This window comes from Crinia signifera, chromosome 4 (assembly GCF_055691185.1).
Source record: "Crinia signifera chromosome 4, ASM5569118v1, whole genome shotgun sequence".
In the NCBI taxonomy this organism is placed as follows: domain Eukaryota; kingdom Metazoa; phylum Chordata; class Amphibia; order Anura; family Myobatrachidae; genus Crinia; species Crinia signifera.
In genome coordinates this window covers 222,026,335-222,042,204 of record NC_139220.1, presented here as the reverse complement: position 1 = coordinate 222,042,204, position 15,870 = coordinate 222,026,335, and the positions used below count along the sequence as shown (strand labels likewise).

The 15,870-nt window shown below is 43.7% G+C and overlaps 1 protein-coding gene across 3 annotated transcripts in view; it reads left to right on the top strand.

The window, feature by feature from the left end:
* Nucleotides 1-15,870, top strand: part of MYZAP (myocardial zonula adherens protein) — a 164,118-nt gene that overhangs the window by 136,911 nt on the left and 11,337 nt on the right. For all 3 annotated transcript variants that reach the window (XM_083183827.1, XM_083183826.1, XM_083183828.1), the window contains exon 12: nucleotides 581-664. In XM_083183827.1, the coding sequence (XP_083039953.1) occupies nucleotides 581-664 (84 nt within the window). The remainder of the gene's footprint in view (nucleotides 1-580; nucleotides 665-15,870) is intronic.

Below are 15,870 nucleotides of genomic sequence, written 5' to 3'. Positions count from 1 at the left end.
TGCAGGTAGAGGTGCCCTTAGCTTTGCATCCTGGGGAACCTGGGTATTAAGCTGTTGCACTGCACCTGCGACTCAGCATTCAGCTTCACTCTCCTTCTAAGCCCGCCTTTGACTCCCATTGGCTCGTTTTCACAGGTGTCTGGAGGCTACTTAGAAGGAGAAGGTGAAGCCTTATGCCGTGTCACATGTTTTGCTTAATACACACCACATATGCTCCACATATTTTACATACATCACAATTTGTAGGTTAATATGTCCCAATTGGCTCTTTCTCCACCACCCCCCACCCCCCATAGCTGCTGCTGTTTGTAACATAAGTACAGTATCAGTCCATCCCCAAATGGCAAAATCTGTATCACTGATGGTTCTGGCTCATAAAAATGTGAACAAATGTGAAGAGCTGCTATGGCTAGCAAGTCCAAGGTGTTGCAGTATGCACATTCCTTCTTTTGACCAGGCTGATATTGCAGTCACATTTTATACCACAAAATGTAACATGCTAAATGTACATCTACAGGCATTGTATTAATGACATTGACCGCTGATCAGTGCTATTGACAGTATTCATCTCTTATCTTAGATTGAGCTTTTAAAGAAAAAGGTCCACTACAAGGACTTGCTTATTCAGCAGCTGCTGGAGAGGATAGCCATTCTGGAGGGAGAGGTAAGCTTTTATATGCAATATGGCAATACCTGAATACAATGGGATATCAAGTGTATGCTAAATATGTACAAGACACTCAAGTTATTCTTCATACTGTTAGGCAAATTTTATTATAATTACATTTTTATATAGTTTAATCTACAAATACATTAAAGGTCCATACACACTTGGCGAGTAAGCCCAGTGTGTATGGTGCATGATGATGGGGATAATAGCTGGGCTGAAAAACGCTCAGTGCATACACACAGAGTGTTTTTCTCTTGCCCAGCCATTTTTCCTGGGGGTGGATGGCTTTCCCTAGCAGAACACTATGGAAAGCCGACCTCTCCATCCCTCATCTGCTGGTAATACCAGTAGATGAGCGGTGGCTGGCAGCATTGATGCGGGAGTGTGCAGGAGTGCTCGTCGCTGCCCCATACACACTGGGCGGATGAGAATGAGAAAACTGAGCGGCATTCACATGAAAGTCGCCCCGGTGTATACGGGACTTAAGTAATAAAAGCAAGTAAGCAGAGTTGTTGCTAGTATCTCTGTTCTGAATATCGTACTACTAGTTGTATCGTACTACAGTACAGGGGCGGATGGGCACAGCCAGATTTTCCACCTGGCTGGGCCGCCGACCGTGCTACCAGGGCCGGTGCTGGTGTCTTCCTATGCGGTCGCTGGTGGGTGACGTCACCCGCAAGTGGACTGCAGCGTGGACCCTGAGGAACCTGAAGCCCGTTCAATAACACACCCCCCCCCCCCCCCCCCCCGGGCTGCCTCAGAATTGTTAACGGCTTGGATATCAATACCAACCTGTCCCTGCTACAGTATATAGTGAAGGGTACAAACTAGTCCATTGGTGAATGCAGTGCATGGTGCATTTTTATCATGCATATCCCTAAGTTGTTGCATCTAATCAAGTGACTGAAAAACCAACATGCATATATAAAGTTACGAACTCTGTGTCTACAGGGTAATGCTACCCTCAGTAATTATTTATACTGCATATTAGAAAAGACAGGTGGCCTTGTGTGAGCTCCATCACACCTCCTCTGATTTCCCTGTGCTGAAATTTAGCCTTGGAAGTACTGAGCGATCAATGTTATCAGTGTGGAAAAGGGCTATTTACATTGTAGATATGACATTGTACTGTAGATATGACCGTACAAAACTACAACAATGCACACAAATCCTTTTCTTCACTTTCCACAACATGACTTCACCAGCCCAGTTTTATTTGCTTAACTTGAAAACAAATTGTTACAGTATTCCTATTCTTATTTAAAATTATGTTTTTTTTATTTGTGTCTTGTTTGATTCCATTATATAGTTCTAGATTGATTTGTTTTAAATTCCTAATATATTGTGTGTTAGTTAAATCTTTGGTCTGGTCCCTGTCAACAAACCTTATACCCCTTTCACATCGCACAAAATTACCGGGTTCATGCCAGTTTCTTGCCGGTTTGACCCAGTACTTTGTGCAATGTGAAAGGAGTGAGGGGTAACAGGTAGGAACACGTCAATACGAACCAAGAAGGGTTCTTACCGTTTCGTTGCCATATTGCTGGTGCAGTGTGAATAGGTTAAACAGGTTGAGCGACCCGTTCTCCGTTCACACTATGGAGGCAGTGCTTGGAGCAGGGCCAGCTCTAAGTGCTGCCTCCGCCCCCGATGACGCTCCGATGCTGTGCCGCACCCCCCCCCCCCCCAGTTGACATCAGCAATATTGCCGGTTCACTTATGTGAACTAAACAGACTGCACATGCAGGGTCGCACTGGGACTGAACCATTTCAAAGTCCCCGTGCGACCCTGCATTTCGGCCTGAAAGCAGTATAAAGGTGCCCATTCATCTGCGTGCGCGATCTCCCAATCCCCCTGGTCCGATGATGACCATTGATCTGTCAGTAGATCGGGGATATTAAGCATGAAAAAAAAATGCGAGATACCCTTATAGCCTGGTTCTGCAATGTGATCGCATTGCTGGGTGGCACTTTGCATGTTGGGTGGCCTTGCCTGTGCTGGGCAGCCTACAACATGCGATAGTAAGCAGCTGCAGTTTTGTTAATTTAACGGTACTTATATTACGGCGCCCCCCGATATTGATCGCGCAATGTTTTTATCACATTGCATGGTATGCCATACATCCGATGGCATGCGATGCGATTTTAGACCCCTATTCGATTAAACATTGTATAAGCACCCTAATGGGTGCTTACAATGTTAAATGCACACCCACACCTCCCCCCCCACTATAAACGTGAACACGAAGCATGGCGAGCGCCGGCGGTACGCGTCCTACGACCTTTTCATACCCCCACTATCCACGTCGGCGTGGAGTGGATTTTATATAGTGTGGCGAGCGCAGCGAGCCACCGAGCCCGAAGCGTGGCGAGCGCACCGAGCCCCGCAAGGGGACGCGTATACCTGTGAAGTTATGCGCGTCCCCTTCCGGGGCTCGCTGCGCTCACCACGCTTCGGGCTCGGGGGCTCGCTGCACTCGCCACACTATATTATATCAACTCCACGCCGACGTGGATAGTGGGGGTATGAAAAGGTCGTAGGACGCGTACCGCCGCCCCACGCTTCAGGTTCATGTTTATAGTGCTGGGTGGCGTGGGGGTGCATTTAACATTGTAAGCACCCATTAGGGTGCATTTAACATTGTAAGCACCCATTAGGGTGCTTATACAATTTTTAATCGCATCACATCACATTGTATGGCATTGTATGCCATATACAATGTCATACAATTTTAAAATTGTATGACATTGTACAATATCGTGCGATATCGCATTGCATCGCATACCATCGTATGCCTTATGGTATGCGATGCGATGGGCGCCGTAATAATACACAAGTACCATTTAGCAAACTGCAACTGATACTGAATGCTGTATCTAATTAGATTGCCCCTATATATTTTTTTTCCTAACTGGCTTATTATGTTGATACAAAAGAGGCTATATGATTATAAATCTGTATGAGGTACTTTATGTAACCCTTTTTTTTTTTTTTCATTTTTGCTGTAAAATATTTGTTGTAGTCATAATGTTAAATCTTAGAACATTTATGCTCAAGGCACCCAAATAGTCCATGTTTTAAGTACAGTATATAGATGCCTGGTCACAGGTGACTTAATTAGTACCTTGGTTAATATGATTTAACTATCTGTGCTGAGCCATGGATATCTTTAAAACCTGGACTGGTCCATTAGGGCGCCTTGAGGAACACATTTGGGAACATCTGCATTAAAACATTAGGCCTGAAGGTGCTGCATCAACCTATCTGGCAAGGCTAGGTGAAGGAACCAGCTGTTATATCCCCGGTTTGGAAAATTGATTCACTTCCTCTTTCAAAGGGCAAGCAATGCTCAGCTCTAGGAAATAAAACATGCAGAATGTTTTATTTCAGCATATCCAGTCTATCAATCTATCATACCTCCTAACATTGAGCATGTTACAAATGGGACACCGGCATGGCGTAGCCACTCATGCACCCAAAAAGGGGCCTGGTAGCATGAAAAGGGGGCATGGCTTCATGTGGCTGATACTATCAAGAGTCACTTCCTGTATTCATCACTATGGGGGAATAGCAATTTGAGAGCTGTTGGCCATTCCTCCAGCCCCTTTGTCACCTGTGAATAGATGCTGTGTGCAGTGAGATTGTTCGAAAACCAAGTGATGATAGATATGTGCATTCTAAGTAGCTTCTTTTTCCCTGTACACCAGGGATCCCCAAACCTATTTTCGAGATCTAACTACGGTCCATGTTTTCCAGGTTACCTAGCTGGTGCACAGCTGTAGTCATTACTAACTGTCACATTTTCAAACATGCTACATTCATTCCTACAGGTCCCCATACACGCTGTGATAGGAGCGTGCAATGCGATGCATTATCGGGTGGATCGCGGGCAGTGCAAACAGTATGTACAGCACATACTTTTTGTATTGTGTGATGTGATGCCAGCGGGAGCGCGCATCGCATCGCGACGCATTGCACGCTGCTAACGCAGCATGTATGGGGGCCTTACTATAGCTCCACAGGTTGCCTGACACACATGAACTGTTGGTAGATCTTGAGGACAGGTTTGACCACCCCTGATGTACACGATAATACAGATACTGAAGTGAACCAGGATCATAGTAATGACCGATCTTAGTATTTCTTATCAGGAATTTGCTGGTATTCAGTTAAAATGAAATAGCCACATACAGTACACCATGACCTGTGCTGCAACACATGTTACAAAGAGAGTGGCTACTTACATTGGTGACTAGGGCCAGGTGTCACAGAAGACATTCTTTTCATGTCTCCTTTAGATAATTGTTTTAGTCGTACAAAGATGGATGCCCAGGACCACCAGTATCTTTGCTATATAATGCAATGTGTTTTTATAAAAATATGAAGCCATTATAAACTGAATATACAAAATTTATCTGCATTGACAGTCCTACAGTATGTTTATATTCCAACATGCATTGTACCTTACATACGCTATAGTTGATGTATTATTCATCATGCAGACTTCTCAATTCTTCACTCAAGCATATGCTTTAAGTATCCAATTAACCCCTTCCCGACATTTGACGTACATTTACGTCATGGTCGGGAAGCACTTCCCGACACATGGCGTAAATGTACGTCATGGATTTAAACTGTCACCGCGTCTATAGACGCGGTGACAGTTTCAACATGTCTGCTGTCCCTGACAGCAGACATGTCCGTGCATGCCCAGGGGGGGCTGCGATGCCGCCCCCCCGTCGGCGATCGCTGTGATTGGCTGTTCAGTGTGAACAGCCATTCACAGCGTTTTCCTGTGTCACCGGCGAATAACGTTCGCCGGTGACACGGGATCAGAGGTGATTGGTGCTGTAAAGTACAGCACCAATCACCGCGGGGTGTAAGGGTGACACTGGTGTCACCCCACCTCACCCCGCCCGCCCACAAATGCCGTGATTGGTCCGTCGGACCGACGGACCAATCACAGCCAAGGAAGGGGGATTTAAACTAACGGTGACTGCACTGCAGACGCCATTCCGGTCTGGAATAGCGTGCAGTGCGGTCACCGTGCCCACCTGCCGCCATATACTGACCAGAACCTTGCTCCATACTTACCTGATCGCTGCTTCATCACTGCTTGATCACTGCTTGATCTGTGCTGGATGCTTCCTGGATCCTGTTGCTACTTGTGCCTTCCTGTGCTGTGAAATTGTGCTGCTGCAGTGTAATAGCTAGATAGAGAGATAGATAGAGAGAGATAGAGAGAGATAGAGAGAGAGATAGTGTCAGAGAGTGCTATATTTTGTGCTGCTGCAGTGTGATATAGTTATAGATAGAGAGAGAGAGATAGAGAGAGATAGAGAGAGAGAGATAGATAGAGAGGCCTAGTGACAGAGTGCTATATTTTGTGCTGCTGCAGTGTGATAGTTATAGAGAGATAGAGAGAGATAGAGAGAGAGAGATAGAGAGAGATAGTGACAGATTGTGCTATATATTTTTTATATAACTGCTGCCCCCTCCTTTTGTGCTGATCAGTATAAATTAACTGATCAGCAACTTTTTGGGGGCGCAGGTTTTTTTTTATATATAGATATACCTGTCAGTGCTGCTGCTGCAGTGTCATAGAGTGATAGATAGTGAGAGATAGAGAGATAGAGAGAGATAGTGACAGAGAGTGATAGAGAGTGCTAAATTTTGTGTCTGCTGCCCCCGCCTTTTGTGCTGATCACTATATCTGAGGTGATCAGCAACTTTTTTGGGGGTACAGAGGTTTTTTTTTTTTTTTATATATACCTGTCAGTTGCACCAAAGGTTGTGCACCTGCTGCACCTCACTGGTAATCAGTGTCGCATCACTGATCACCTTTTTTTTTTGTGTGTGTGCTGTGGGGTCTTTTTTTAATTTTTTTTTTACACACACTGTGATTTTGTGGGTGTCCTGTGGCCGCTGTGCGCTGATCAGTGACGTACATCACTGATCATCTTTTTCGGCACAGGGTTGATCTATTTTTTTTTTTTTTTTGATCAAATTCCTGTTGCCTTTGAGCGCTGTTCAGTGACAGACGTTACTGACCAACATCTGTGCTCAATTTTTGGCGCAGGACCTTTTTTTTTTTTTTTTTAACCCCTTCAATTTTTTATTTTTAACCCCTTCATTTTTTTTTTTTTTTATTGGTATAAAGTATTTTTTTTTTTTCTGCACTACATACACACTACACACTACATACCCCCCGGGTTGAAATAAAGTTTGTACCCCCCCCCTACACTATACACGTGTTGAAACATTTCACTACCAGTAACACAAAAATGGCATCCCAAATGTCCTCCCAAATGTCCTCCCAAATGTCCTCCCAGTCATCCAGGAGAATGTATTCAGTGGAGGAGGCATATGCCATGCTTGCCTCTGACTCAGACACAGCCAGTGATGCAAGCGGGGAATTTGAAGGATTCGTCTTAAGCTCCTCTTCCTCCTCTGGTGATGAGGGACCCCCTCAAAGACGCCCCCGTAGAGCAGCTGAGACCCCCCCCCCCAACAATTGATCTCGTATGGACCCCACCACCAGACAATTTTGAGCCCCAGGTTCCTGAGTTTTTGGCCATGCCAGGAATCCAATTTGATTCCACAGGTCTCAGAGAAATTGACTTTTTCAAATTATTTTTCTCTGATGATTTTATAAATTTAATGGTGGACCAAACTAATTTATATGCCCAGCAGTTTATTGCTCAAAACCCCACGTCATCATTTGCTAGGTGGACCCCTGTAGATGCAGTAGAGATGATGACGTTTTGGGGTCTGGTGTTTCATATGGGCATAGTAAAAAAGCCAGAAATTAGGCAATATTGGAGTACAGATGTTCTGTACAGTACTCCATTTTACCGTATGGCCATGACCCGGACTCGATTTGAGACAATTCTTAAATTTATACATTACACCGATAATGCACAGTGCCCACCCAGAGATGATCCCACCTTTGACCGGCTATTCAAAGTCAGGCCAGTCATTGATCATTTCAGTGCCAAATTTGAAGAGGTGTACATCCCTGAAAAATTTATTTGTATCGACGAGTCCCTTATACATTTTAAAGGAAGGGTTAAATTCCGCCAGTACCTTCCCAGTAAGAGGGCAAGGTATGGCATAAAAATGTATAAACTGTGTGAAAGCACCTCAGGGTACACCCACAGGTTTAGGGTTTATGAAGGGAAGGATTCAAGAATTGAACCGCCAGAATGCCCCCCCTCCCTCGTAGGTGTTAGTGGGAAAATTGTCTGGGATTTAGTGCACCCCTTCCTGGATAAAGGTTATCACCTCTATGTGGATAACTTTTACACTAGCATCCCCCTGTTTAAGGCCCTTGGTTCAAGAGGTACAGCAGCTTGCGGTACTGTGCGCAAGAACCAAAGAGGCCTCCCAAAAACGCACATTGCCCAAGTAATGAGAAGGGGTGAAAGCAGGGGAATATGCAACGAAAATATGTTGTTGGTCAAATATAAGGACAAGAGGGATGTCCTTATACTGACAACAATTCACGGAGACAGTACCACCTCCGTCCCTGTACGAGGTACCAGTACCCACACCTCCAAACCTAATTGTATCCTGGATTACAATAGGTACATGGGCGGAGTGGATCTTTCAGATCAGGTACTGAAGCCGTACAGTGCCCTGCGGAAAACAAAAATCTGGTACAAGAAGGTGGCCGTGTATATCATCCAGATGGCACTGTATAACGCTTACGTGCTATTCCGTTCTACCGGCCAGAGGGGGACATTTATGCACTTTCAAGAGGAAGTCATAAAGGGCCTAATATTTGGGAACCAGCAGGCAGAGGGCCCCAGTACTTCTAGTACTGGCCCCCGTATTGTACCAGGGCAGCATTTTCCTGATGAAATCCCCTCCACTGGAAAAAAGGGCAGGACACAAAAAAGGTGCAAAGTTTGCTATAAAAAGGGAATAAGAAAGCAAACTATTTTCCAGTGTGACACTTGCCCCGACAAACCCGGCCTATGTATAAAGGAGTGTTTTAAAATATACCACACATCTATGGAATATTAGGTTCATAATTTCACCGTGCTTCGGGGGTCTTGCTAATGCCACATAGCACCCACCATTCATTCCACCAGAATCTGAGCCGCAAAATCCAAAAATCACTCCTTCCCTTCTGAGTCCTGTCATGCACCCAACTGGTATTTTTTGGTCACATGTGAGGCATTGCCGTACTTGGGAGATATTGGGGCACAGATTTTGGGGTGCTTTTTCTCCTTCATTCCTTGTGAAAATGAAAAATTTTGAGCCAGAACTGCATTTTTGTGTAAAAAAATGTAATTTTTCATGTTTACTGCCCAGTTTTATCAAAATTGGTGAAACCCCTGGGGGTTTGAAATGTACACTATACCCCTAGATGAATTCCCTGAGGGGTGTAGTTTGCAAAATGGGGTCACTTGTGGGGGGGTTCCACTGTATTGGTGCTTTGGGGGTCTTGCTAATGCGACATAGCACCCACCATCATTCCACCAGAATTTGTGCTGCAAACTCCAAATATCACTCCTTCCCTTCTGAGTCCTGCCACTTTTTGGTCACACATGAGGCATTGCCGTACTCGGGAGAAATTGGGGCACAGATTTTGGGGTGCTTTGTCTCCTTCATTCCTTCTGAAAATGAAAAATTTTGAGCCAGAACTGCATTTTTGTGTAAAAAAATGTAATTTTTCATTTTCACTGCCCACTTGTATCAAAATTGGTGAAACCCCTGGGGGTTTGAAATGTACACTATACCCCTAGATGAATTCCCTGAGGGGTGTACTTTGCAAAATGGGGTGACTTGTGGGGGGGTTCCACTGTATTGGTGCAACATAGCACCCACCAAAATTCCACCAGAATCTGAGCTGCAAAATCCAAAAATCACTCCTTCCCTTCTGAGTCCTGCCATGCACCCAACTGGTATTTTTTGGTCACATGTGAGGCATTGCCGTACTCGGGAGAAATTGGGGCACAGATTTTGGGGTGCTTTTTCTCCTTCATACCTTCTGAAAATGAAAAATTTTGAGCCAGAACTGCATTTTTGTGTAAAAAAATGTAATTTTTCATGTTCACTGCCCACTTGTATCAAAATTGGTGAAACCCCTGGGGGTTTGAAATGTACACTATACCCCTAGATGAATTCCCTGAGGGGTGTAGTTTGCAAAATGGGGTCACTTGTGGGGGGGTTCCACTGTCTTGGTGCTTGGGGGGTCTTGCTAATGCGACATAGCACCCACCAAAATTCCACCAGAATCTGAGCTGCAAAATCCAAAAATCTCTCCTTCCCTTCTGAGTCCTGCCATGCACCCAACTGGTATTTTTTGGTCACATGTGAGGCATTGCCGTACTCGGGAGAAATTGGGGCACAGATTTTGGGGTGCTTTTTCTCCTTCATACCTTCTGAAAATGAAAAATTTTGAGCCAGAACTGCATTTTTGTGTAAAAAAATGTAATTTTTCATTTTCACTGCCCACTTGTATCAAAATTGGTGAAACCCCTGGGGGTTTGAAATGTACACTATACCCCTAGATGAATTCCCTGAGGGGTGTACTTTGCAAAATGGGGTGACTTGTGGGGGGGTTCCACTGTATTGGTGCAACATAGCACCCACCATTCATTCCACCAAAATCTGTGCTGCAAAATCCAAAAATCACTCCTTCCCTTCTGAGTCCTGCCATGCACCCAACTGGTATTTTTTGTTCACATGTGAGGCATTGCCGTACTCGGGAGAAATTGGGGCACAGATTTTGGGGTGCTTTTTCTCCTTCATACCTTCTGAAAATGAAAAATTTTGAGCCAGAACTGCATTTTTGTGTAAAAAAATGTAATTTTTCATTTTCACTGCCCACTTGTATCAAAATTGGTGAAACCCCTGGGGGTTTGAAATGTACACTATACCCCTAGATGAATTCCCTGAGGGGTGTAGTTTGCAAAATGGGGTCACTTGTGGGGGGGTTCCACTGTATTGGTGCTTGGGGGGGTCTTGCTAATGCGACATAGCACCCACCAAAATTCCACCAGAATCTGAGCTGCAAAATCCAAAAATCACTCCTTCCCTTCTGAGTCCTGCCATGCACCCAACTGGTATTTTTTGTTCACATGTGAGGCATTGCCGTACTCGGGAGAAATTGGGGCACAGATTTTGGGGTGCTTTTTCTCCTTCATACCTTCTGAAAATGAAAAATTTTGAGCCAGAACTGCATTTTTGTGTAAAAAAATGTAATTTTTCATTTTCACTGCCCACTTGTATCAAAATTGGTGAAACCCCTGGGGGTTTGAAATGTACACTATACCCCTAGATGAATTCCCTGAGGGGTGTACTTTGCAAAATGGGGTGACTTGTGGGGGGGTTCCACTGTATTGGTGCAACATAGCACCCACCATTCATTCCACCAAAATCTGTGCTGCAAAATCCAAAAATCACTCCTTCCCTTCTGAGTCCTGCCATGCACCCAACTGGTATTTTTTGTTCACATGTGAGGCATTGCCGTACTCGGGAGAAATTGGGGCACAGATTTTGGGGTGCTTTTTCTCCTTCATACCTTCTGAAAATGAAAAATTTTGAGCCAGAACTGCATTTTTGTGTAAAAAAATGTAATTTTTCATTTTCACTGCCCACTTGTATCAAAATTGGTGAAACCCCTGGGGGTTTGAAATGTACATTATACCCCTAGATGAATTCCCTGAGGGGTGTAGTTTGCAAAATGGGGTCACTTGTGGGGCGGTTCCACTGTATTGGTGCTTGGGGGGTCTTGCTAATGCGACATAGCACCCACCAAAATTCCACCAGAATCTGAGCTGCAAAATCCAAAAATCACTCCTTCCCTTCTGAGTCCTGCCATGCACCCAACTGGTATTTTTTGTTCACATGTGAGGCATTGCCGTACTCGGGAGAAATTGGGGCACAGATTTTGGGGTGCTTTTTCTCCTTCATACCTTCTGAAAATGAAAAATTTTGAGCCAGAACTGCATTTTTGTGTAAAAAAATGTAATTTTTCATTTTCACTGCCCACTTGTATCAAAATTGGTGAAACCCCTGGGGGTTTGAAATGTACACTATACCCCTAGATGAATTCCCTGAGGGGTGTAGTTTGCAAAATGGGGTCACTTGTGGGGGGGTTCCACTGTATTGGTGCTTGGGGGGTCTTGCTAATGCGACATAGCACCCACCAAAATTCCACCAGAATCTGAGCTGCAAAATCCAAAAATCACTCCTTCCCTTCTGAGTCCTGCCATGCACCCAACTGGTATTTTTTGGTCACATGTGAGGCATTGCGGTACTCGGGAGAAATTGGGGCACAGATTTTGGGGTGCTTTGTCTCCTTCATTCCTTGTGAAAATGAAAAATTTTGAGCCAGAACTGCATTTTTGTGTAAAAAATGTAATTTTTAATTTTCACTGCCCAGTTGTACCACAATTGGTGAAACCCCTGGGGGTTTGAAATGTACACTATACCCCTAGATGAATTCCCTGAGGGGTGTAGTTTGCAAAATGGGGTAACTTGTGGGGGGGTTCCTAAATTTTAGCATCTTATGGTGCCTAGAAACCTACATGGTGCCTAAAAAATAATCTCATAAAAAGGAGGCTCCAAAATCAAGTAGGTGCTCCTTCTATTATGAAGCCTGTGGTTTGGTCAACGTGCACACTAGGGCCACATATAGGATATTTTTGAAAACAAAAGAATTGGGGGAATCAATTTTTAGTCACATTTCTCTAGTAAAATGTACTGTGTTCCTTAGAAAAATGTATTAAAATTGCAAATCTGCAAAAAAAATGAAATTTTGAAATTTCACCTACACTTTGTTTTAATTCCTGTGAAACACCTAAAGGGTTAACAAACTTCCAAAATGCTGTTTTGAATACTGTGAGGGGTGCAGTTTTTGAAATGGCATCATTTATGGGGGTGTCTCACATACAAGTCTCTCAAAGTCATATCAGAACTGAACTGGTCCCTAAAAAAATCAGTGTTTGAAATTTTCTTGAAAATTTGAGAATTTGCTATTCATATTGTAAGCCTCCTAGTGTCCAAAAAAATTAAAAGGAAGTTGAAATAATGATGGAAACATAAAGTAGACATATGGTCTATGTTAGTTATTAACTATTTTGAGTGGTATGATTATTTGTCTCACAAGCAGAAAATTTAACATTTTGCAAATCGCTAAATTTTCCATTTTTTCACGACATTTTGGTATTTTTCACAAAAAAACACAGACTGTATCGACCCAAATTTACCACTAATTTGAAGTACAATGTGTCACGAAAAAACAATCTCAAAATCACTGGGATAAGTAAAAGCAAAAAAAAGTTATCCCCACTTAAGTGAGACATGTCAGATTTGAAAAAAATGGCTCTGTCAGGAACGCAAAAACTAGCTATGTCAGGAAGGGGTTAATAGTGAGACATTGCAAGGATGCATTACCTCTATTAGGTCTCGGGAGCTGCACAGCAGGATATTAAATTGCTCTGGAGAGCTGATTAGGATCCTTTTTTTTTTTTTTATAGACACATGTTCTTACATTTCTGCTTATAATCACAAAGTATTATTGCAGTTTTTCCAGACATTTCTAGATTTTACATATAAAGTTGCATACTTTCCTATGTCTGCACAAATTTGGGTAAGCAAATTATGGTTCACTGCAAGGGGTACAAATGCAATCCGTATTGTGCATACTGTAACACAGACACATTGGCCAGCTGTCTCTAAAGTCCCCCGTACACTCGGGTGACTTTTCATGTGGAGAAGTCGCCAGCGATTGTCCCTTGAGACCCTCCCAGGCCGCAGGACTGCATACAATACACAATATGTAGTTTTTTTGCATATGATGTATTATATGCAATCTTAGCCAAGGCTGCTGTGACAGCTGGTGTGGTCTTATGCCGGCCACACATCAGAACAATATCGTTCCAACCAGCCAACATTTGGCTGGTTGGAATGATAATCTCTCTAGTGTGTGTGAGCAAAAGATTATCAGCTGGTTGCTCCCACACGGACAAAAACGCTGATGAACAGCGTTCCAACTAGCTGGGAAAAATAAAACCTGTTGGATTTTTCCCAGCTGATCGTCCTGATGTGTCGGGAAAGTTCCCCCAACTGCCCGATAAGTAGGCGGACACTGACCAGCAGGGACCCCCTACTTTACCTCTGCAGCCTCCAGCCGGGTTCAGGTGAGCCCGCACTGGCTGGCCCTATAGTCCCATACACTACCGATTGCCCACCCCAATCACATTGCTCTCTTGCTGCCAGAAGCAGCTGCATGCTGCTCCGGCTGCGGGAGGAGAGAGAGAGCGAGCGGTGCTCTTCCAGCGCCTGGCCGGTATCTGTGACCCGGCGTCAGGTTTCCATGGCAACAACATCTAGTCCGAAGCCCTGACCCGCTGGAAGAAGTGACGCGGATCTCCGCTCACTATAATACTACAGACGGGACACGGGCAGCAGCCGCTTCAACTCTACCGCCAGACTACCTCCCGGCCTACTGCACAGAATAGATTAGTTACCGGCTGCTCCCGGGCTCATTTCCACACTATTAAAACTTTTTCTGGTAAACAGGTATAAACCTGATATATACTAGTGGTTTAACACTGTCCCTTATACAGGGATTTGCGAGTGACAGGCTCTGCCTAATTAGGTGCTTTTACACTAGATTCACCTATACTGTGTATCCTATATAACAGTATTACTCTGCTTCATGCTCTCCCTCATACAGGGTTTGTCTATCTTTGACAACTGTTGCATGTTTTATGTTTGTAGAAATGTATATGTCCTAATGGTGTGTACACACAGTAAGATATGGCTTCCGATGTTACCGATATAGTGAACAACGGAAGCCATATCGCATGCAGATCGCATGCTTTTCTAGGGCTTGCGAGCCCGATGCGCTGCCGATGCTCACTCCCATGTGAGCGCAAATCGGCAGCCAAATAGAGTGGGCAGGCAAGACTACATAGTGCAGATCTGCACTATATAGTCTAAATTGTGCCCCTCCATGAATGTGGTGCGAGTCCCGATGCGATCTGATCAGGACTCGCATAGCACAGCATATCGTCCCTGTGTGTACACACCATAACAGTTGGTTCCTCCATATTTTAGTAAATATCATAATAAAAGTAATTTTTTTTTAAACTATAAAATTTACAAATTGTGCCCCAAAAAAGAGAGAGTTCTTTAATTTCACTGAAATAAACAGACATTTGTAATAAAATTTTTTTTCAAAACAGGGGGGTGACAGCTGGTCATAAAACACACTGCAGCCAGGAATCGAATATGTGTGTACCCAGCATTAGGCAAAGCATGACTTTGCCTAATGTGTTTTCCACATTTTGTTATGTTACAGCCTTATTCCAAAAATTACTTTTCTCCCTCAACATTCTATACACACAATACCCCATAATGAAAACGTGAACATTTTTCGTAGATTTTTGCTAATTTATTAGAAATAAGCGGCAAAAACAGGGGAGTGGTGCCGCCAGACTGAGACCACACCCCTCTATTTTTGGAAGGCGTGTACAACTGTCCCTCCTCTAATGCCACCAATGTTGGGAGGTATATTATTATAAGAACATTGGGTTCATTTGTTTGTTCCAAGTTGGTACAAAAACTACTGAATCTATATATTCATGTCCCTATAGGTTGTAAGCTTGCAGCAGGGCCCTCTTACCTCCAAGTCTGTCTGTTGTTACCCAGTTTGTTTTATCACTGTTTACAATTGTAAAGCGCAACAGAATCTGCTGCGTTATATAAGAAACTGTAAATAAATAAATAAAATAAATAATGCACTGCATCATTCTGTAGTGGAAACTCCTAGAAATCTGATCCATCAAGTTATAGCTGAGCAATAACATAAAACAAAATGTATTGGAATTGCATGGTCATTTTTATGTAGCCTGTTCTCCACTCAGTACACACAGAGATTTTTATATTTGCACTCAAAGCATTACAGCTAAAACAACAAATATTGTATACAGGGAGGCTCTACAGTAGCTTTGCAAACTGCATTGAATATGAAATAGCAGCCGGTGAAGACGCCAGTAGACACTAGTTTTTAATACATTTATACCAGTGGCGTAAGTTCGTCCCAGCTGCCTAGAGGCAAGATGTATACTCCCCCCCACACACAGACACACAACCTTATACAGGCGCTGCGGACACTTTGCGGCGCCTTATAAATAAACGTACTACTACTATCCCGTATCCAAAATGCTCGGGACCA